The following is a 24280-nucleotide window of genomic DNA, read 5'->3' on the forward strand; positions in this document are numbered from 1 at the left end:
TTAAATTTATTAGTTACAAAATTATAGTTTATTGTGATTAAATGTGTGTTTAGTGACAATATTTGTTGCGACTAAAATTAAATTAGTGACAACTTATATCTAGATACTATATTTTAGCTACAAATAAATTTTTATTGTAACTAAAAATTATATTTAATTTTAATTACAAAATTAATGTTATAATTAAAAGATTGTCAGGAAAGAAAACTTAAGATTCTTGATTATTAGTTGAGTTAGTATAATTTATTACTCATTTTATTTTGTATATGACATGTTGTTTTGTAAAAATTTGTATGCAACAAAACACTCTAATAGTATAATATATAAGAAAGTTTTTGAAAGCAAATTGTTAACATCTAAGTGTATGGTATCAACAAAATCAATATAAGTTTGATACATAATTCCAACACAACACATTAAAATACTTTAAATAACATTAATAATATTCCTTTTTCTCAATATTATCACCACCAAATTTCATCATCCTATTTAAAATAAATGTTAACCTAAAATCAAAGTTGTCATCAAATTATTTTGTCTTTGGAAAAAACAAAAGAATGGGACTCCCTCACCACATATGGGGTTTCAAGATTTTTTTCATTAATCTAAAAATTATTGTAATTTTTCTTGTTTCATCATCTTCTTCTTCATTGCACCCGTTGATTGCAAAATCAAAAGAAGAACATCGTAATTCCACTGCCATATCGGATTTTCGAATTGTAAATCGAAAATTTCTGAGTGATTGTCCAGATTTAAGCCCTTACCAAAAAATGAATGTGAGTTCATCAAATGTTAAGCTTGGAGATGAAGAATATGTTAGTGTGACAATTAGTGGTGTTATGGTTCCTTCTCAAAATGATTGGGTTGGCATGATATCCCCTTCTCATGTTGAGTAAGATATATTAATTAATAATAATAATAATAATAATATGTATATACAATATATGTAATATTCTAAATTTATTAGCTAACAAGGGTACTTTTAGTTGGAAAAAATAAAAATAAATTAATAAAAATAGAAGAATATGCATAAATAAGTTATTATTTTTTTCTTCTTGCATTAGAATGCTCCACAAAATTTAACCCTAGAAATATAAAAATGCTTTATTTAATAAAAAATTAATTAATTGTTTAATGATAAATTAATTGCAGTGTGAATGCATGTCCTACAAGTATAAAATATTATGTACAGACTGGTGACATTTTTACTGACCTTCCCCTTCTTTGCCATTATCCTGTCAAGGTAATTATTATTATTAATATACTCTCAACATTTTTTTAGAACTTACTCTTGTATGTAAATATTTATATCAATATTATATCATGTTTCATAATTATTATTAAAAGAAAATTATTAATCATTCAAGAAACATCATCTAGTAATGTTATTAGGTATCATTATCAACAAGAAATTTACATGCACTTAAATTTTATTCTTTTAAAAAAATATTTTTACAATTCTTTATTTTTATTTTATTACATTTTTACTAAAAAACAACCTCCCTATTTTTGTAAAAAAATAAAAAACTAAAATCTATATATAAAAAAATTAAATATGTAAAATATGTATAATTTTTTTTTGCTATTTTTGAATATTTATGAAATAATTCCTACCAAAAACAAATTCACAATAATAAATCGTGAAGAATTTTTTTTCAAAAAATAACAAAACTTTATTAACTTGTTATAATACTTAACTTTTTAAAAATGTATATATATACAAATTTATTATGTATATGTATATATACATAGTCTTGTGTTATACAAATTTATAATTCTTGTAGTGTGTTAGTTTAGGTTGTGTTCATGAGCCTACATTAATAATTTGTTTGTTACTTATTATAATACAAAATCCTAATACTGTATTTAAATATTTAACTAATAAGCAATGTAACCATATATAATATATTTGTTGCTACATTTTGAGATCATTATAACTTAATTATGAATTGACATATTAATTTTATGTTAAGTAATTAACTATATTGGTAATACAAATTGCAGTCAATTTATTTAACTCAAGATCCAGACTACTTAAGTTGCAAGAAAAAAGAATGCAAGAAATACGAAAAGCAAGGCATATGCGAGATTACGACATGTAGTGCTTCAGTGTCGTTTCATGTTATAAACATAAGAACCGACATTGAATTCATACTCTTCGGGGGTGGCTTCGACACGCCCTGTATTCAAGCCAGGACTGCTCCTTTAACCTTTCTCAACCCTAACATGCCGTTGTACGGACATATCTCAAGTGTCGATTCATCAGCAACATCAGTTAGCAACTTTCATTACATAAAGTTTCATGAAACCTTCAAACCATGTTAGATTTAGACTTAATATGGTTGGTTGCATTGCAGATGAGAGTGACATGGGTTAGTGGGGATAGTTTGCCTCAGAAGGTAGAATATGGAGATGGAAAAACACAAGTATCAGAAGTTACAACATTTACACAGAAAGATATGTGTGGTGAGTTTTATATTTATTTTATTTAAGTACCTATGATATTTTAAAGGGTAAGTAGCAAAACGTGTCATCGTGTCTTATTATTGTTATATATTATTTGACATACTTTTATATTTCATGTCAGGTTTTGTTGTTGTGTTTTAACATAAAGTTGATGTGTTTTATAATGTGAAAAAAATAGAATCAAAATTTCTAGCTAGCCCTGCAAAGGATTTTGGGTGGCACGACCCTGGATTCATTCATTCAGCAGTCATGACTGGTCTTCAACCTTTAACTGAATTCACCTATAGATATGGAAGGTAATATATACATATATATTTAATACTGTTTCGTTATGTACCAAAAATTAAATTTTATGTGTCACCAATAGCCATTAATGTACTTGCGAAGAACTCGTAGATCATGTAGGGGTGTTTGGTACGAAGGTTTGGGTTTGGTGGGAGTCAAGTTTGGTGGTGTTTAGATTAAGAGAATATGAAACTTAAGTGTTCGAGGGATTCGAGATTACAAGTTAAAAAGTAGAATTCATCTCGAAACACAAATCCCCGAGCAATTAAAGTTCAATTTACCGAACATGAGTTGTTCTTTACATTCTCATTTCCACCAAATCTAATCCCCATACCAAACACTGCAATTTATGAACCTGAAAATACTTGAAAAATTATGAATCATTGGAATCCATCCAAAAAATTACTTCTTGGTTATCAGAAAGAATACACTGAAAGGAGTTTGTGAGTGTACTAATTTCCCTCTATTGGGAAATTGATCAAATTTAAAATGCAGTGATTCAGTTGGTTGGAGTGAACAAATTCAGTTCAAGACTCCACCAGCCGGAGGATCAGATGAACTCAAATTTCTTGCATTTGGTGATATGGGAAAAGCTCCTAAAGATGCCTCTATTGAGCATTATATTCAGGTACATACATCAATGCTTATAAAAAATCATTCTTTGTTACGATTATCGAAAAGGGTTCCTAGAAACTAAACTTGTACAGTGGTCTGTAATTCATATAGCCAGGATCAATTTCAGTGATAGAAGCCATAGCCAAAGAAGTTGAGTCTGGAAATGTTGACTCAATCTTCCACATTGGAGACATAAGCTATGCCACTGGTTTTCTTGTTGAATGGGATTTCTTCCTTCATCAAATCTCCCCTGTTGCTTCTCGGGTTTCTTACATGACCGCTATTGGGAACCATGAGAGGTAGGTACCCCAACATTACCATTCTAACCAATGCTTATAAAATGTTATATTGATCACAAAGTTTTATGGTGATTTCTAGGGATTATTTAGAGTTATCGCCGGTGTATGGTACTCCAGATTCGGGAGGAGAATGTGGGATTCCTTACGAAACCTACTTTCCAATGCCAACTTCAGCCAAGGATAAGCCTTGGTATTCCATTGAACAGGGAAGTGTTCACTTCACCGTGATATCCACCGAGCATGTTTGGGAAAAGGATTCTGAACAGGTAATTAGTCAAAAGAGAAAGAAAGAAAAGAAAGATAATGTTCGATCTTATGTTCTCATATGGATTGATGTGTCTGCAGTATGAATGGATGAAAAACGATATGGCTTCTGTTGATCGATCGAAAACTCCTTGGCTGATATTCACAGGGTAATAAGTTGGTCTTTAATCAATATTTCTTCATTCAATACTAAGCTCAACCTAATAATATTGAACTAATTTTCAGGCATAGACCCATGTATACTTCCTCAACTGGACTCTATAGTTTTGATCAAAACTTCACTAATGAAGTTGAACCATTATTAATGGCCAACAAAGTAAAAGCCCTTTTTCTCTTTCTCTCTATCATAACTTGTCTGGTCTTAAGATTGATTTGTTTGTAACAGTTAAAAACTTGAACAGGTCAACTTGGTTCTGTTCGGACATGTCCACAACTACGAGAGGACCTGTTCTGTTTACAGAAACAAGTGTTTGGCAATGCCTAAAAAGGATCAAAGTGGGATTGACACATACGATCATAGCAACTATACCGCACCAGTGCATGCAGTAATCGGCATGGCTGGCTTCTCTCTAGACCAGTTCCCTATCGACGTAACTCTTTCTCTTATCCCAAATGATTTCAAATAATAGCATAAGCAACAACTTCTAATTTGATAGTTAAGGTGATTTACAGGTGAGCAGCTGGAGTTTGAAAAGGTTTTCGGAGTTTGGTTACCTTAGAGCACAAGCAACAAAAGAAGAGCTCAAATTGGAGGTTAGTATAATTTCCTATACAGGCTTATTTGAGTAATCTATATAGTAAGTTAATTATGTAATATTTCTAAGTTTTTCTGGTTTTGTCTTTGCTGTTTCTGTAGTTTGTTAATGTATCTAAGAAGGTTCAGGATAGCTTTCGTATTATCAAGAAACAAGATTCATTCAGCAGAAAGATAAACATGGGTCCGTAAGAGAGAATACCGATCTCTGCACACAGAAGAGAAGAAATAAATTGAGACTGAAAGAAGCTTAAAGTAATCTTCCTCATGAATAAAAATCAACACAGTTGATCTCTTCACAATATGTAAATCTAATTACCATGCACACATATAGAAAATATGAAACGATGAATCGAAACAGATGCTTTTCTTTTCCTTAATGTAATAATCATATATTCACCGAGTAATCTCAAACCTAAAGCATTTACGCTAACTGAGAATGGCTAGCCTAAATCATATACTTGGCCATATCTACATTCAACTATATGCCATTAACTTTACATATTATTTACATTTGGACAACAAAAAAGGGTGTAAAGGATCGAAGCTGAAACATGATATTTTACCTTTTAAAAATAACAATGCTTCGTGTGCAAAAAATTAATCGGATTAGAACATCTGAGTCTGAAGCTCAACTACCCCAAACGAACTGGAAGATATTCCTACTAGCAACCCCGCTCACTACATTGTTAGTTTGCTTCTTAAGCATCTCCTGTTGTGCTGAATTATCACCCTCCTAGTTGAAAAGTTGCAAAATTGCAATGAGCAAACAGATATAGCTGAGCACAAAAATTATAAGAAACTCAGAAATCATGAAGGGAATCGGGGCTTACAAGAACGGAGTAAGCCCTTGCAAGAGAGACAACTGTTGGGTACAAATCCACAACAGCCATGGCAACCTCCTCTGTCACCTGAGGAACCTGCATTCAACAAATGTTCGCTTCATTTTCCGGTAATATGTTATTCAAAGACTACACACTAATTCTAATAAATACACTGAAAACATTAGTTAATTCTAAGGATAAAACCGAATCAACATCTCATTTTTTACAAAAAAACAGAGGAAATAATACTAACTTGGCCAGTTTAATGATGTCTTAAACTATTTATAGAAAACTACCTGCATAAGCTGAATGGCAAATACGTCATTTACAGTCATTTTATCCAGGTCTTCGCACTTTGCAATGAATTGATTATACGGTGGGCAGATGTTCTTGTGTTTATGGAGCTCCTCAGAAACTTGTGATTTGTAGTATTGAGTTATTGATTGGGTTATATGGCCATATTTCTTTAGTGTGTCACTCAAGCCAAAGGTCCTCTGCACATCAAAACCCTCCAAGATCTCTGTCGTATAACAGCTGCATAAAAACGAAAAATAGATAAGAGAGTGATGTTTTGCAACAATAACACATTTACTACTTGTCTGTGATTGTTTGTGAGCAAAATGGTGTGAAGACATGTATATTTGGGTCATACTGTAGTGGCGAGAATGTTATAACAGACAACTACTTACGCAGTTTTAATACTCTCCGCTGCTTCAGAAGAGTTTGGGTCCCCTTCCACGAGATATATCAGCTTCTTAAGTCCGCATCTCTTCCAATATGCGAAAAAAAAGACCAAATAATGTGATACTTCCATAACATAATATGTGAAATATAAGAACACACTTTAAAAAAAACAAGCCACTTCAAGAAAGAAAGAATATATATCTTTAAGTCACTAAGATAGTGGATACCAAAAGCCTCAACTTCTGATCCCTGTAGCGATTATCTCTGATTGAAGAGCGTAAATCATCAACTTTCTTCCTCTCGACAATGAAATCAAGTACATACTCAATGTCATGATCTTTATGGCGAGCTATCCAAATCCCATCTCCAACTGGTAGACGTCTAACCTATTTACAATTTCAATGCGTAAATCTCTCTTAACCAAAGGTAAGAAGATAAGATATGAATCAGCAAGTATAAAACAAAACAACAGTTCAAATGTCTTTTGAAAAAGAGTGGAGAAACAAGAGCATATAGAAAGGGCATTTGAAGATTCACCTGTATTTGGATGTTGAATTGTTTTTTGATGCTATCAATGATTCTGCTAGACCGAGAACTAAACCAAAGGATCAACGGCAAGGACAACAAAGAAAAGTGAGGAGTGAACATGCCACAGTAAAACATAATATAACTAGTGAGCAGACCACACAAGAACAGAAAAGCTCAGGCAATCATAATATTGGGGTGGCAGCAAACAATAGGCCTAATTGAATTCCAACATATAAAATGTTAAATTACCATATAATCCACAAACAACTAAAGATATCATATCCCAAATATTCAAAAAATATGTCTCCTTTCTCAAGAGTAACCAAAATCATAAAGAACCTTAATCAACAAAGGTGGGTGGGTGAAGTTCAATCAGAAGTTACTGACCCCTTATTTGCAAATTGCTCTCGATCGTCCAGTATCAAGATTACTTCATACACATCTTCAAATCTTTCCCCAAACATCAGTGGTGGCACAGATAAGATATTAAAACCTGCTTCCATGTTATTTGAACTCGACTTTCGTGCATGATGATCCTGTAGAATTCAACAAAAAAAATTAGCAAGAACTGGCACTACTCCAACTTTACATTCTTTTCAAAATAATAGCCAATGGTGAGAACTGATGCATAAGGTTAAGAAGGGTTTAAGCTATAAGTTCTATAAACATATTGGACAATTAGGCTATCAAACATAAAGGGAATTGAAGATTTTATGTATTCAAAAAAGTGACAACAACCCTCTGGAAATTTCATTTAAAGAGGATTCTGCAGCATCAAAAGGTAGTTAATAGTATCCCACTGAAAGCCTAAAAGAACCGACTCCCAAGTAAAAGGTTAAATTATTGTATTCATCTAAATGGGAGCATACCAATGACGAGCAAGGTCTCATAACAAAAGAGCTCGGCAAGGAATCAGCAGAACTAATCTTTGGCGTATGTCCACTCTGACGGGATGAGCCTGATGCTCGACCTACACAATGACAAGGTAATCTAGTTCACAAGTGATACAGATTATTCCTTTAGGAATGTATGGAATGTAAAAGCATCATATAGCAAAAAGTTAAGTTTTTTACAATTTGTATCAATAGGGGTTGACGTTCTACGAACATGTTCCTCTCTGGCAGTATGAGATTCCGAATGTCCATAAACTTCTGTTTCCCGAAGATGACATAAGATAGGTAGCCAGAGAGAATTTGACTCCTCACTATTGGAAGTTTTTAAGACCTCATTAAAAGCCCTGAGGATTCGTTCCTTGGAATAGCCCATTTTTGTAAGCTACAAAATAAGGTAGGCGAAGAAGGATTACTATTAGAATAACAACAGCAATTCGATTAATCATGAAAAATAATAATCAGGAGACATAATCTGCCGTATGGAATGAACAACATATGGATAAGCAAAATGCTCAATATAAGACCAAAACTTAACCAGAAACTTGAAATGTGCAAATGGAAATCTGTTATGTACCCGATCCATATAGTCAACTGGTATATCTGTTGATTTCTGCCTTCTCAAATCGGCAGATGGTGCTGCTATCTCTACTTCTTTCGTTGAATCTAGCTGTGAAGGCTCGACATCAGACATGTTTTCGATGTCAACATCATAATGCCTTTCAGAGGATCTGTTATCTTTGGAGGATTCTGGCACACCAGATCTCGTGATACATTCCCGTGCTGCTTCTTTACCTTCTAGAGTGAGCATATACCTGCAAGTTATTTTCAACATTACATGCCAACTGATACTTTTGTGCTTTTCTAGAATGTTTAAATGAAATTATGCTTCTATAGAAAGAAAACAAAGACAGAGAGATAGTCATACTTTGCAGGGCAACTTGATTTAATAACAAGCCCCTTAGTTACTAAAGTCTTCATACTCGTCCATCCACTATACCAGTCCCTTGGTGAGCCTCCAAACGGACCAAGCTTTCCTTTTCCCCTTTCAGGCCTATGGACCAAAAAACATCCAAGTTCAACAACATCAACAAACCAAAAGTCAGGTGATCGAAATATAAGATCATTCCACATACGCTATGGGCACACGAGAAAGGCCACTAGCTTCAGCTGCATCAATAAGCTCCTGTTTTCGCATAAATTCATTCTCATTCATCGTTCCCCTGAAGAGTACTCAAACATATTTCAGATAAGAAATCTGACAATATTAACACATACATGAGTGCTTAAAAAAATGATTGTGTACCTGTAGAGGGTAATCAACAATGCATATGCTACCGAGTTCTTCTGAGGCAAATAGCGCCTAGCTCCTTTAGACTTCTTGCCTATATTATATGTTAATAACAATATGTAAAACTACAAAAGCAATCCAAAATTTCCATGTATCTATACTAAAAGAAATAAAGAAAGGGTACCCTTTTCGGTGACATTTTCTGGCTCACAACTGCTTTGATCAGTCTTGAAAAACCCTTGCATAAGCTTCAGAATCCACTTCCCCACACCCCTAAATCAAAATCATTCCCAAAACATATAAGAAAACAAATAAATAACAATGACAAAAATCATATCTGAACTCGACTATAGAGCACAAACTCAATTATGAATGTTGCATTGTTTTTATGAAATACTAAGCACAGAAAGTAAAGTTGTCTATAAAAACACGAGAATTTTTATTTTTCAAATGAATTTCTATACCTGAAATGTTTTACTTGTTTTACATCAAATGAATCAACTTTACCAGGAAATGTTGTTTTATGCTTAGAAAGAGGCACAATCTAATACCAGAACCTTTAGAAACTTAGTATTGGACAACTAATGATCTTTAGTTAATTGTTTGAAAAAATGGTTGATAGATTGAATAATATGAGAAAGCTTACTGTCTCACTAGTTCTTAGCAACTATCCTTTACCCATTCCTGGCAAGATAAGTTTACATCAATCCTGTAATTTTGCTGAGATTGATATAAACTATATATAATGTATTACTCTCAATCAGTATCAATGCCTATCAATCCGATTTTTATTACAGACAGATAAGAATATCAGAATGGAATTGGCAGATAAGCTTTAGTCTAACTTAAATTTCAAAGCTTTATCATAAATTTCTTCCCAATTTTTATCCTTTTCTACATATCTTTCAACACCCAATACTACACATCAATAACAACAATTCAATGTTCCAAAAATTAAAAAATGGGGAATTACCCAGAAGAACAAAAAGGGCTTAATTTAAATTTCAAAAGTAAAAAAGTTACTTGATTTGGGATAAATCTTTAATGGTGTGAATGGGGGTTTTGGCGCTACAGATATTGGAATAAGCCTTGGAGAGAGTCTTCTCAATGTTTTCGGATATCCCATTGGGGCGTTGATCCGCCATTTCCTTCCACTTGTTCAGTAAGTACTCCACCACCTCTTCGTTCTCGGAGCATTTTACCACAAGCCTCGGCCTTTCCATTGTCCCAATTTTCTGTCTAGGGTTTCAATTCATGATCTTTTAGGTGAAAGATGTAATCTTTTTAGAGTTACAGAATAGAGAAACTGAAGAACAGAGAAGGAACTTCAAAGTCCCGCCCCAGCTTCGGAACTTTCAGAGTTTGAACTGGTTAATGGGCCTACATGGGCCCAGCAAATGGGCCCACATATTATGACCAGGCTCTCAAGCTATATATGGGCTTTGGTCCAATATTTTTACGACATATTTTCAAAGAAACGACAATATTCCTTGTCAACGACAGTATTTATGAAAAACGACAATATTCTTAATAGTATAACGCAAAAAAAAAATCTAACACTAGCTCGATGTAACACTTTCTGGATGTTTAAACCAGCGATATATAGTTAACTAAGACAGTTTGGATGTTAGCCGAGAGCGAAAGCTCTTCAAGACCATACTTTAACAAGTAAAGCAAGTAAAAAGTATAAAATTTCTATAACTGATATCTGATTTTCGAGATTGTTTGAGCTACTGAAGAGGTAGAGAAAAAATGTTCTTTTCATTCAAATTCATTCATGTAAAATTCACTAAGTATAAAAGTAATATCAGTGTGTGTCACCAAATAATATAGTATTTTAGTGTAAAAGGTGTGTACATCAACAATTTTTCTAAAAATGACTCCTCTAATTAACGACTCTTTTCTTGAAACGCAATAACATTTGTGACAAATGGTATATTTACAAGAACACTCTTAAAATTGTATGGCGTTACAAACACGACTATGAAGACACGCTTTTCGTCCTTTGGACTCGTCATTTAAGTGGCGGTTACAAATATGTTATATAACCAAAATTTATTAATTTTCTTTCCTTTTTGAAAAAAAAAATAATAATAATATTTCCTTACTCTTACCATAACATGTGTCTTTCTTCCCGGTTTTTGATTCAAAGAGAGTGAAAAAACTCGTTTTTGGTAAAATGATGATGAAAATTAAGTCCTCACACATGAAACATCATGCCATACAATAACAATTTTATAACGTAATAAAAAAAACCCCAAAAACGCCAATTTCCATTTCCTATATAAACACCCTCAAACAAACACTATTCCATCAAAAAAAATCAAATATCATAATTTATATTTATTTTTAAAAATGGCTAGATTGAGTTCAAATTTGATGATTTTGGCGATTTGGGCAGTGACAACAATGTTGTTTATGAGCAAAGCGACCGAGGGGTGTCAAGGAGACCTTCAAGGACTAATAACACATTGTGCAATTTACGTGCAGAAAGGGACGCCGATGATAAAACCATCGGCGCCATGTTGCGATGCAGTGAGGACGGTGGACATTCCTTGTGCTTGTCAACACATAACAAAGGAAATCGAAGGATTAGTGGACATGAACAAGGTCTTTAATCTTGCTTCTTCTTGTGGTAGACCTCTTCCTCATGGAACCAAGTGTGGAAGTAAGTACTAAGTAACTAGTTACCAAAATTATGTATTCTCGATAAAATTATATTTTTGTTGGTTATTGTCATTGAGATAAAAGATTAGTTGATTTTGATGAATTTGCGTTGATTATGTGCAGGTTCAACAGTTCCATGAAGTTTGGTGAAGAAATTATATATATATATATATATTAATAATAAATAATAGAAAAATAAAAGCTCTTTATGATTTCAGAAAAAAGAAAAACAAAGAGCTCTTTATATGTGTTGTTTATCTATTTATGTAATATTGTTGATAGCTAATATTGGAAAATGATTATTAAGAAGCAATAAACTCAGCTTTTGTTTTCTATTAATAGCTGCATTATGTTTTTAATTTAAATAGTTATGGCTGGTTTGTTAAGCTGTATTTTATTGTATTGTGTTGAATTATATTGTATTATATAGTATTATTTGATACAATACTATATTTGGTATTGACTTGTTAAGTTGTGTAAAGTTATAATATATTTTCAATAAACTCGATCCTAATACTAACTCCGATTCTAGTTTGGAGTTCGGGATCCATGGTTTAGTTATAGTCCAGGTTCGGGGTTCGGGGTCTGGGACCAGGTCCAAGTCCGATTTTAGGACCCGGGCCTTAACCCGAACCCAATCACTAGATTCGGATCGGAAATTGGGGTTGACCTCAGATCATTTGTAAATATAAATCGAGGTAATTAATACGGATCATTTGTTATATATTAAATAATACAATTTACATTATATTAAAAATTTTAGTCTTAATAATTAAATTAATACAATACATTATTTTATTTAAACATAATATTATTTATTATTTAATACAAGATGACTCTTATACGGCCTACTAAACAAACTCGATATACATAAATAAAATAAATAAAAGGAAAATAAAAATAATAATAATAATAAACAAAAAAATTAATCATAACATCTATAACTTCTGTTCTCAGTTAAATTCGATATTTTTATACATGCAAAATTTTGATAACATTTATATTTAAAGAAAAAGTATATTCGTGCGTGTCGTATGTCGTACTTTTTGGACTAATTTATTTATGCTTACGTATCGTATCTTTTGTGTTTCTTGTGTCGTGCTTAAGAGCATATTTTTCGTATCATGTCGTGCCAATTTATAGCATTGTGCTGTATCGTGTCCAAGTCCATATTCTTCTGTACGTAGACTTACTCATGGCTTTCGAACTCGTGTTAATTTCGAGACATGTAAAAAAATTTGACCAATATTTACAGCACTAATTACAAACATAACAAAACAATCAGATAGAGATACAAATAATTGTATATTAACAGAAACCGACATGTAGTTTTCATACATAGGTTACAAAACATAACAAAAACGACATGTCTATATATACAAAACGACATGTCGTTTTCATACACTGGTTACAAAAATATCTGTATAACAGTGACAACACAGTAACTGGTGACACCAAACCAAACACAACAACACTTGTCTCAATCACAACCGTTGATCAAAAAGCCAAATCAACCCTGACCCTTGATATGCAAACTGCTTTTACAAAAGCACATGGGCTCTTCTTCTTCAGTTTACAACTTCACTGTCTGTGTCAGACTCTGAATCCTTATCCATATTTTTGTATATTATTGGAGTTTTGTACTTAAACAAACACCAGATCAATCAGAGCCAGTCTAGTACTACTACTTTTTTATGTCCAAGATCTGAGGAACAATTGATTTAAGGTACAACATTATTTTAAGGTTGTTGTTTTTTTTTTGTTCAGTTCTGTTCATGTTTGATATTTTGATTATTTCAAAAGTTGTTAAAGTTGATCAGATGTTGAAGATCTTGTGGTTTATGATTCTGGGTATTCAAAAATGAATCTGAACAAATCAAAAGTTTGATTCTTTTTTTCATAAAACATGTATAGATCTTAGAGATCGGTTAGTTTGGTTAGTGATCTAAGTCCTGTGTTTATTCTGTTACTTTATATGAATGGATACTAACTGTTTGTAAAAATAACTTAAAGGAAAGGAATAATATATCTATATATGTATGTTTATATATTTACAAATTGAACAATGATTAGTATTGATTTAGATCAATGATTAGTGGAGACATTTTCATAGTGAAATTGAAAGTTTTTGGTGGAATTTGTTTTGTCAATAGTGAACCTTTGTAATATTAATGATGATTATGAATCTGTAAAAAAATGAATTCTAAGTGTTTGTAAAAATAACTTAAAGGGAAGGATATATAATATAAGAGTAAATACTATTTTAGATACAATGTTTTGTAAAATGTTTTTTTTAAATTATTAAATGACAAATTAAAAAATAGTATAAAATAATACTCTGAGTTAAATACGATCGAGAGCTGTTAGGACAATGATGATTACATTTTTTTTACATCTATTTATGTTAGAATTTATTTTCAAATTTTTTATATTAAAAAAAATTGACAAAAATTAAGTTCAAAGTAATATTTTTCCTACTCAGTTTGACAATCTATGATGCATGTTTTTGACACACTTGAACTGATTTAGAGCAATGATTAGTAGAGATATTTTCATGGTGAAATTGATGGTTTTTTATGGTGGAATTTTGTTCTGTTAATAATGAACCTTTTTGTACTTTTGAGATTGATATACAGATATTGTAGGGGAAATGGCATTAGTGTCAGGAGAAAGATCATCATCATCATCATTGAATCCAAATGCACCTCTGTTTGTTCCAGCTGCACTGAAACAAGTGGAAGATTTCTCCCCTGAATGGTGGGAGTTAGTCAAAACTTCACCCTGGTTTAGAGACTATTGGCTAAGCCAGAACCAGGAGGAGGATTTTGATGGTGGTGCCAATGCCTATGATAATGATGATGATGCTTTCGACACAGATGATATGGCAAATGATGCATTTGATCTTGGTTTCGTTGAAGAAGGCTTTACTGACAATTCATATGAAGATGGAGGAGAAACTCAACTAAAGCCTCCTTCTGATAACAAAAAGGGTAGTAAGCCTAATGATGGTGAGCTCTTGAATTCTGGTTTTGAATGTTATGAAATGATAAAGCTGTTATTTGTTATGTCTTATGCTTTTTTGCTTTAAAAGGAAGTGAGTTTATTGTTGTGAAAATTAAATTTAGTATTCTTTCATCTCCAAATTTGTATGAACAATTTGTTGGTGTAATAGGTCAAAAGGATGTCAAAGCAATCTTGTTAAAATCAATGAAAGAAAGTGAGGTTAAGTGGGAAAAAATGCCAGTAAGCTACCGCGAGAAGCCAGTTCAGAAGACGAGCCCAAAAGTTGCCCATTTTCGCATCCAACAACCCCGTTGAAGACTTGGGAAATGTTTAAAACTGAGAACTTAACAAATAATACAAAGCTGCATTCTCCGAAGATTGAGTTTTTATGAGTCAACTTGAGGTGGGATTTTTGTACATAGATGGCAAGGTTGCAACTACTTCATCTTGTTATATTATCAGTGTGTGTTTTTATGCTTATTGTCTAAGTTAAATGCTTAAATGTTAGGTCTTTTGTGTAGAAGAGTATGTAATCTTGAACTTTGCTCACTTGAAATAATTATTGAAGTTGAACTTTGCCAACATGAAATAGAAAATGAAAGACATCTTTTTGATGTAACTAAAAGTATTCTCTTGTTTATTATGCTAAAAGTTGAACTTAAGAGAGTTTGTTGATAGATAAGGTCCGAAATTCGAATTCCTCTTAGATTTTACAATTTTTCACTTCTCTAAAGATATTGTAAGGTTAGATATGTTTCAAAATCAAGCTAAAAAAGCTGCATTTTGATTCTTTCTTTTTCTTCCTCAAACTTGAATTTGGAGTTTGTTTTATATTATGATATCTTGTTATTAAACTAAAATTCTCCATGAGTTTGTCTAAGCAAAATATGACTCAAAAATCCAATCACACTAATATGAATAAAGCTTTTTAAGAAGTTAGTTGAAGGCTCAAAGCCATTTTTATGCACTTAATGCATTTCGAAATGAGGCAATACACAAACAGATTATAAAATTATATGGTTCTCTTTAATCATTTTCACTCTTGAATTTCAACAAAAATAAAACTAACTACTTTCTAATTCGAGGTCAAGTCCAACTCAGATTAAAGCTCTAATTTTTCTTAGATCTTCATATAACAATTTATTTTTAAAATTTTACTTCAAGTATTTTTCTCAAAGTAGCATTTATTACTAACCATTTAAATTAACTTAATAAGTAATATTTTTAAAAATTCAAAGTATTTAACCATCTAAATTAACCTCCTGGTTTGTAAAGAGTCATCCTCAACATAATACACAAGTAATATTGTATAACCACTTTGTTTGAGATGAGCTAGTAGCTCAATATAGCAATTAAAAGATTCAAATTTCTATGATTTTGGAGTTGAGTTAAGCACTAATATAATCCAATTGAAATTAAATTAATTAAGTTCTATAAGAAAAAAGAATAAAAAAAAACAAAAAGAAGATGCACGTGAATATATACACTATATCTATATATGAATATGAAACAAGTAAGGTTCAACATGCATGCATGATCCAACAAAATCATGTTAACATCATATCAATAACAAAATATTGAATTAGGTAATAATAATTACACAATATAAGACAAAATGTCATATATACGACCCTCCTAAAAACCTAGTTAAAACACATATATATTATAAATAAAAATAATTTTTGAAGTATATATTTAAGTTTAATTCTCGGTTGTAAGTTGTAGATAAATATTAAAATTTAATGATATAGACAAATCAGGTACTGTCACGTGAACATTAACTTGTCAAATACTTATGGAAATTTTAAAAATATAACTTAAATATTATTACCGTTAAAAATTAAACTTAAATATGTATCTGTAGTTAAATTTTAAATATTTATACCGTAAATAAACTTTGTTATCAGAAACACGCTATTACTTTTAATTAATTAATTACTATATAGTTACATGTTACTAGTTATCATCATCATTCAGTTTTCTAATATATTGTATATATAATTGTGATGAGAATTGGTCGGCAAGGTTATGAAGAGCTTGCTTAAAGACATAACAGTACAGTAGCTACACATGAAAAAGTGATATTTATTATATATATTACAAACAAAAACCATGCCTTCATTTGATCATGACTTATATATATATTTCATGCTTATGTATATCCCAGAAAAATTCATGCCCAAATATTGGAAGAGGAGCCTTTTTGTTATGTAAACTAACACATCTCACCAAACCTCACCCACTTTTTCTTTTATTAAAAAAAAAAAAACAAGTCCAAATATTGCTTTTGTAGCATCATTATCACTTAACAGAATAAAAGTATGGTTAAACTAAGCTCTTTTTAATGTGTTTTTGCAATATTATATCTTTTGATAATTTTTGTAAATTTAGTATATGTTGAGTGTATCATATTTTGTTGAACTAACATCAAATATATAACACTATAATTTTTTTCATGAGAAATGTTAAAAGGTATTCGTGGTGCTTAGTATCCTTATAAAGTGTTCTTATTGGTATAATTTAATATTGGATCTCACTAATTTTAATTTAACAAAAATTATAAAGAACTGCTAACTAATTATAAAACGTCATGTCATAGAGGTGCTAGACACTCTAATACATATACCTCATAACAAAGTTCTTTTTCATTCTAATCACAACAATACCAAAATTATGTATTCTTTTTTAATTTATTTTATTTTTATTTTTAATTAATAATATATATACTAAAATTATAAATTATAATTACAATATATATATATGTCATGCCATGTAGCACGGTACATTGGAGCAAACTTTAACAACATATACGTAATATGTGTAAGAATTTTATTTTGAGCTTACAATAACGTTTGAAATGTTTTATTAAAATATAGGTTGATGGATAATTTGTATCGTTTTAGCCTATATAGTTAGTGATCTATAGTTAATGAGTATTGTTATAAGGCATCAGTGGTACCACAATGATGAAGTGTCGTCCTACGAATGGTTAACAATATTCCATAATAGTTATTAAGTTAAATTGTGTGGGAGACAATACTTAATTCAAACAACAACGATATGACATTTTAGAAGGTGCTAGCTAGGTACCACTAGTGCCTTTTAGTATTTCTCTTAGTTAATGAGCTTAACATTTGTGTGAAGTCTAATTGAAGCAGAAGTATAATTTTTCTACATAATTGAGGAGGCCTAGCTAACTAGAGTTTTATTGCTAGGTCCTCAATTTGAGTCTATTAATATATATTGTCTTATCACAATTGTATGTTGATGTTCATCTAATAATTTGCTTTTGTGTTTTAAAGAACTAGGTAAATAAATTTTTTAGATTAGTATTGCACTATTAGTCTCCATTATTTCACAAATACCCCCTTTAAAATTAACCAACTAACAATCTTATTTCTATTTTTTGTTAAGGTCTCTACATTGCTTTCAAGGGAGCTACATGTGTTTTGATCTTTGTCTTACTTTTTAGTCCACACATGCAAACAAGATGCCCTTAGAGAAAGAGCAATTAATCAATGTTTCCACATAGATATAAACTCTATTTTAAGATCACATGAATATGCATAGAAAAATTCTAAGGCATTATAAACACATCATATCACTTACACTCACCCTTATTTGTTCTTCTTTCTCCAATCATAAAAACCATTAATTTTGGTTTATTATTGCATACCAATTAAGTTAAATGATCATTAAACGTGTCACTTGTAAGATTATATTATGCTAATTATTGTCACTTTCCTAGCTAGTACTCTTTAAAATAATAGCATTAATTAACAACTTAACAACAATTTCACTAATTGAAACTTAAACAAATAGCATTAACAACAAACACCCTCTTTTTATTTAAATAAATAAAAGAAATTATTGTATTAAAATAACATGTACTTTCTCCTTTTTCCTTTATAGTGTATAGTTTTTTTTGGTAACTTTTTCTCCATATGAAATATACCCATTAATTGGGAAACACATTGCTCCATGTGAGAGGCTAAGAAAAGCTATAATTGAACCTATAATATAAGGTTTTATGTGTTACTTTATTTTATTTTATTTACTTATTATAACCGACCTTGATTGATTTCATGGTTTTAAATATCATTGTGTGCCAATTAACCAAAGATTAAAATACTAATATTGAGAAAAAATGGTAACACTAGTGGTGGCCTATTTATATAATACTCATCTATATTTATTTTTATAGACAAATACAATTAACCTAAAGGTCTAGATTTAAATACTAAAATTAGACACTAGATTAATATAAACTTTACAAAGATTTCTCCCACTTAACAAAATTAAAATAAAATTTCATAGTCTTGATTGATAATTAATTAGTGTGGGAATGTGATTCATGAGATCTAATAATGATGTCAAGTTTTTTTTCAACTACTATTGCTTTACATAAATTAATTAACCCTAATTTTATTATTATTGTTGTCTTTAATTAACAAATTTATATGTTTGTAAAGGCATATAGGAGGGGTTAAGAAATAAAATAAGAACTAAAATATTACAACAAAATCAATAAATGAAACATTATAGTGGAGTTCAAGTGGAAGCAAAGATTTGAATTCTCCCTCATTGAAGTTGCCAATGTTTGTTTTTGACAATATTAATTCTTTATGATTTGATGATAATTATTTAATGAGGAATCATAATCTTGGTATGTAGTCAACTTCATTAGTCCATTGTTGTCCAAACCATATGCCCTAAACATGGGCCAAATTAAAGTACCTAAATAAGCAAAAAAATGTAATCTTTACTTCATTTTCACATAAAAGTAAAGTTTATCATATTATCTCCAAGCATATTCTTTAATTATTTTTTTCCTTTCTTTTTGAAATGGTCTCTAAGCATATTCTAATAAATCTCTATTATAATGCACCTTTCAATCTAATGTTGTGTAATACTATTTAGATTTTACATTATATTTTATCTTTTATGTTATAAATTTACACTAATTAAATTCATCCCTAAATTTACTTTTATTTATAATAATATTTCATTTTTTGTATATATATATATAAAAAAAAAAGAGAGACAAAAATATCATGATGTTTAGGGTAATATAAGTTGGGATTAAAAAGAAATGGTTTTTTTTTTATTTTTACACTTCAAAACAGTTTTTTTTATATTTTTATGGAATTCTACATAGAAATCCCTATTGTAACTAGCACTGCAACCTAAATCGCAACAAAAAATCATATAGAAATCTCTATTGCAACTAGCGTTGCATTCATTTTAGAAACCCAAACCGTAAATTTGAAGAAAAAAAAATTAAAAAAATAATATACAAGGTAATTCCCCTAAAAAGAATATATGATACAAATTATATTATTTAATAAAAATTAAGTATAATGTTTTTTAGTGGAAATAACTTTATTAAGAAGAACAATCATCTACAATGATAGATATAAACTCAGTATAAATATTTTTCTACTAAAATAATTATCCAGAAAAGAACAAAATGCTTTTAGCAAAACTATAAGCAACTCTATTAGTGTGGGTTAGCTCAAAGGTGGAGGAGTACATCTAACGCTCTCCACCTAAGTTCAAAAAACTCTTTAACAAAAAGGCTCAAATTTTTTTTGAAATACTATATTTTGTATTTTAACTATTATTTATTAAAAAATATAACTATTTTCTAAAAAAAAATACCTAATTTGTTTTTATGATACTACATTTAATGTATTATTCTCATGTTTCATCTCATTAGTATAATGTTTTTAATTCAAGAGTTACAAGAACTTTACACTATCTCCACAAAACAAATTTGAAGTATCATCACAATTCACAACAATATAATTTCTCATGACTTTTAGCAAAAAAAAAAAAAACAATATTCTCATGACCCAATATTATTTGTCATTTATTCTCACACACACTAACAAAAAAAAAAAAGGATTTGTCATTTATTATTAATAAATATAGCAAAATTGGGAGTATCATAATTAGATGACCCAATATTGTGTATTTATTATTATCCATTTATTTTCACTAAATAAGGTGTCAACAAGTGTTGGAATTAAATGGTATTGCGCACATAACTAGCAAAGACACAACAAAACAATAATATTACCTAGAATTGTTCTAAACTTTCTATGTTTTTTGCATATAACTAAAGCTGCAATACTAAAATAAACAAAACACAAAAAAAGCTTCACATGACACATGAGAGAATACACGATGTTGAATAACACACTTGTCAAGCTCTAAACCATTGCTTGTTGTGATTGGTCAACCAACAAAAAGTCCTAAAGTGGAAATAAATATAATAACAAAATACAAAGCCTATAAGCTATACAACATCTTCATCTTCCACTAAAAAAAATAAGACAAAAAGTATTATTGGTGTCTAATATTTTCTTAAGTGTTAATATTACTATTGGTATAATTAAATATTCAGTTTCATATTATTTAATATAACTATTGGTATATAGTGGCCTTTATAGTATCATACCGATATTAGTGTAATTAAATATCATATCTCATATAATTTAAGTAAATTATTTTTAGGTAATATTGCTAACCTAATCGTAAGGCACTACCTATAAAAGGTAATAGACATCATTGATGCTCAATAGTAATGCTCTTAATATAATAGCTTTTAGAAAATATCGCTAATCAATTGTCGGGAGCTGCCTCTAGAAGGTGTTTGACATCACTGGTGTCCAATAGCAATCCTCAAAAAATAAAGAGTATTGCTATATATCACTTTCTAATAGTTACCGTATTATTTATTAAATTATAATTTGTGAGACCTGATATTAAAATAAACATATAACAGTATGTCACTTCTTATAGTACACTTATCTAAAAAGGTGTTTCGATATACCTCTATTTATTTCAACAAGAGGAGAATTTTTTTTAATGATTCTGTACGTTATATTTATTTAATATTTAGTTAAGATCATTTATAAATTTTAAAAAAAATTTGAATAATTTTAAATACTGAAAATAAGATTTAAATATTTTATTGCACGTGCAACTATTTTTTAGTGTGGTAAGTAATTATTTGAACCTTATTTTCGATACGATAAATTCTTCAAACATATTTTAAAATTTACAAATGATCTTAAATAATTACAACATATACAATTATATATAATAAAAAAATTGAACTAAATAATTTTTTTAAATACCGAAACAAATAAAAATTACCAAAACATCCTTTAATAGGTGTAATATACAAATTTCCTAAGCTATATAGCATCTTAATCTTCCACTAAAAAACTATATATATATATATGAAAGGAGTGGTCCCTTAGAACAACCTTACCTTTTCTTTTTTCTTTTATAGTTGTATTTGTCAAAGTAGCCGTTGCATCTCTCTCTCAATCTTTTTCTCTCTCATCAAACATTTATACTTACACAAAATCATCAAATCATATCATAAAAACAAAAAAAGACTCTGTCTTTACAACCAGAAATCCGTGTTCTTTAGCTCCCTATACTTTACAACAACGCTCCTCCAAACCCAGATCATCTTTTTCCCTTTTCCATTACTTGGACCCATTTACACATTTCATCAAACACATAACAAACACTTTAGTTTACTATGAATTCAACCCTTTTGGACACCAAAATGGCTCTTACCCCATTACTTTCTTCCTCAATTACAAGCAGTTGTAGTAGCAGAAGCATCACCACCACCAACACCACCACCAGCCCCCGAAGCAGCAGCGCCAGCAGCGAAGAAGGCGATATCGAAAACCCACCAACAGTTAGTCATTTTGAGCTTCATAAAAACATACCCTTTTGTGATTTTTTCTCATATAAATCGTTAGCTGTACTCTCAGGTCATATTGGTTCTGTTTCTTGTTTAGCATTATGTGGTGAGTTTATACTCAGTGCTTCACAAGGGAAAGATATCATAGTATGGCAACAACCTGATTTAAGGCTTTTCACCAAGTTTGGTCATGGTGATAATGGCTCTGTCAAAGCTCTTGTTACAACAGGAAACAAAGTCTTTACAGCTCATCAAGATAGTAGAATTAGAGTATGGAAAGTGTCAAGAAGATCAGAGAATGTTTTTAAACTTGTTGATACACTTCCAACAACAAAAGATTATTTGGGGAAATTCATGAAACAGAAAAACTATGTTCAAACTAGAAGAAACCATAAGAAATTATGGATTGAACATGCTGATAGTATATCATGTTTAGCAATCTGTAATGGGTTGATTTATTCAGGTTCATGGGATAAGACTTTGAAGGTTTGGAGAGTATCTGATTTGAAGTGTTTAGAGTCAATAAAGGCTCATGATGATGCTATAAATGGTGTTGTTGCAGGTAAAGGAATAGTTTACTCAGCTTCAGCTGATGGAAAAATCAAAGCTTGGGGCAAAGAAACAAGTGGTCATTGTCTTAAGGGTGTTTTGGAGGGTCATAATAAGGATGTGTCAGTTAATTCAGTTGTGGTTTCTGAGGATGGTAAGTGGATTTACTCAGGTGGATCAGATGGTTATTTAATGGGGTGGGAAGGGAATAGAGAATTGAGTAATTGGAAGATTGTTTGTGAGGTTAAAGCTCATCAAATGGCTGTGTTGAGTATGTGCTTAGTGGGTGATTTTGTGTGTAGTGGCTCAGCTGATAAGAGTATTGGGATTTGGAAGAGACAATGTTATGGTAAGATTTGTAAAATTGGTGTTATTAATGGTCATGAAGGGCCAATCAAATGTTTACAAGCTTCACCTAATAATGTTGGTGGTGGGTTCATGTTGTATAGTGGAAGTTTAGACAAGAGTTTGAGAGTTTGGTGGGTTTCAAAATACTCATCAAAACAAGACCAAGAACAAGACCAAGAACAAGAATGTATTTCTATAAGAAGAATTTGATGATGGGTATTCATAAAGTTCACAACTTTTTTGGTTTTTTTTACTTATTTTGTTCATAGTTTGTGTGAGGATTGAAATAGTTTGCAAAGGGTATACAATAGTGGAGAAAAGGGCAACTTTGAGTTTTGAGTTTTTTTGGTTGTGAAATACTCAAACTTGATTTTCAAAGAGTTTTGAGTGTTGAGTTTAGGATATATATTAAAGGGTAATTTGTGTGATTTTCTTTTTGGTTTTTGGTTACCTTTTAGTATTTTTACATAGTTTCTTGTCAATTGTAATCAATATTCTAAAGTAATTAATCAATAAAATGAAATAGCATTAATTATTTGTTAGTTCAATTGTTGAAATATAAACAAAATTTTCCTATTGATATACTTAAAGAGAGAGTCGAGTCGGCCATGAAATTTGGTTAACCTTAAAAAATAAAAAAAAAACTTATAATCAATGTAATTTTCTTTTTCTTTTACATAATTTCTTGTCAAATATAATCAAAATTCTATAGGGAAATTTGATTTTCTATACTTACATATACTTAATATTTTATTTCTAAACTAATACATATCATCATTGAAAATATATGACCACTTTATCTAAAATCCAAAAATACCCCTCTCAAATTTTCCATACTTTTTTTTAGTGCAAAAACATAAAAAAAAAAAAATTGGTAGTCCGATGGGGTCCGATGGTAGTCCGATGGTGGTCCGATGGTCACCTGATGCTACTTTTGTATGCACAAAAACATAAAAAAAAATTGGTAGCAGATTTGGTCCGATGGTAGTCCGATGGGTCCGATAGGTGGCCCGATGGGTGGTCCGATGGTGGCCCGATGGGGTGGCCCGATGGATGGTCCGATGGGTAGCCCGATGGGTGG

General features: G+C 30.6%; 4 protein-coding genes and 1 pseudogene across 6 annotated transcripts; 4 read left to right on the forward strand and 1 right to left on the reverse strand.

The window, feature by feature from the left end:
• The first annotated feature begins 279 nt into the window (after window positions 1-279).
• LOC115709461 (probable inactive purple acid phosphatase 27) lies at window positions 280-4927 on the forward strand (annotated as a pseudogene).
• Window positions 4928-5035: 108 nt separating this feature from the next.
• Window positions 5036-10302, reverse strand: LOC115708656 (crossover junction endonuclease MUS81). Its single transcript, XM_030636639.2, has 15 exons — window positions 9924-10302; window positions 9085-9173; window positions 8916-8994; window positions 8746-8832; window positions 8538-8663; window positions 8187-8424; window positions 7793-7994; window positions 7589-7689; window positions 7107-7255; window positions 6729-6786; window positions 6419-6577; window positions 6197-6276; window positions 5804-6041; window positions 5517-5603; window positions 5036-5419 (listed from the first exon to the last, which is right to left on the reverse strand). Exons 1-15 carry the CDS (start codon window positions 10121-10123, stop codon window positions 5315-5317), a joined length of 1998 nt encoding a protein of 665 aa, XP_030492499.2. The 5' UTR covers window positions 10124-10302; the 3' UTR covers window positions 5036-5314.
• A 908-nt stretch (window positions 10303-11210) lies between these two features.
• On the forward strand, window positions 11211-11908 carry LOC115709463 (uncharacterized). The gene is made up of 2 exons (XM_061112893.1): window positions 11211-11568; window positions 11691-11908. The coding sequence occupies exons 1-2, from the start codon at window positions 11256-11258 to the stop codon at window positions 11705-11707; spliced, it is 330 nt and encodes a 109-aa protein (XP_060968876.1). The 5' UTR covers window positions 11211-11255; the 3' UTR covers window positions 11708-11908.
• A 1195-nt stretch (window positions 11909-13103) lies between these two features.
• LOC115711218 (protein EARLY RESPONSIVE TO DEHYDRATION 15) lies at window positions 13104-15189 on the forward strand. Of its 3 annotated transcripts, none has more exons than XM_030639548.2 (3): window positions 13104-13293; window positions 14213-14575; window positions 14740-15189. In XM_030639548.2, exons 2-3 carry the CDS (start codon window positions 14218-14220, stop codon window positions 14883-14885), a joined length of 504 nt encoding a protein of 167 aa, XP_030495408.2. In that variant the 5' UTR covers window positions 13104-13293; window positions 14213-14217; the 3' UTR covers window positions 14886-15189. The 3 variants fall into 3 exon arrangements, with proteins under 3 accessions (XP_030495408.2, XP_030495406.2, XP_030495407.2); XM_030639546.2 differs by having other exon boundaries at window positions 13121-13293; window positions 14204-14575; XM_030639547.2 differs by having other exon boundaries at window positions 13133-13293; window positions 14192-14575.
• Window positions 15190-21847: 6658 nt separating this feature from the next.
• On the forward strand, window positions 21848-23741 carry LOC115709465 (protein JINGUBANG). Its single transcript, XM_030637579.2, has one exon. It carries the CDS (start codon window positions 22132-22134, stop codon window positions 23407-23409), a length of 1278 nt encoding a protein of 425 aa, XP_030493439.2. The 5' UTR covers window positions 21848-22131; the 3' UTR covers window positions 23410-23741.
• The last annotated feature ends 539 nt before the right edge of the window (window positions 23742-24280 follow it).

Source organism: Cannabis sativa, chromosome 3 (assembly GCF_029168945.1).
Source record: "Cannabis sativa cultivar Pink pepper isolate KNU-18-1 chromosome 3, ASM2916894v1, whole genome shotgun sequence".
NCBI lineage: Eukaryota > Viridiplantae > Streptophyta > Magnoliopsida > Rosales > Cannabaceae > Cannabis > Cannabis sativa.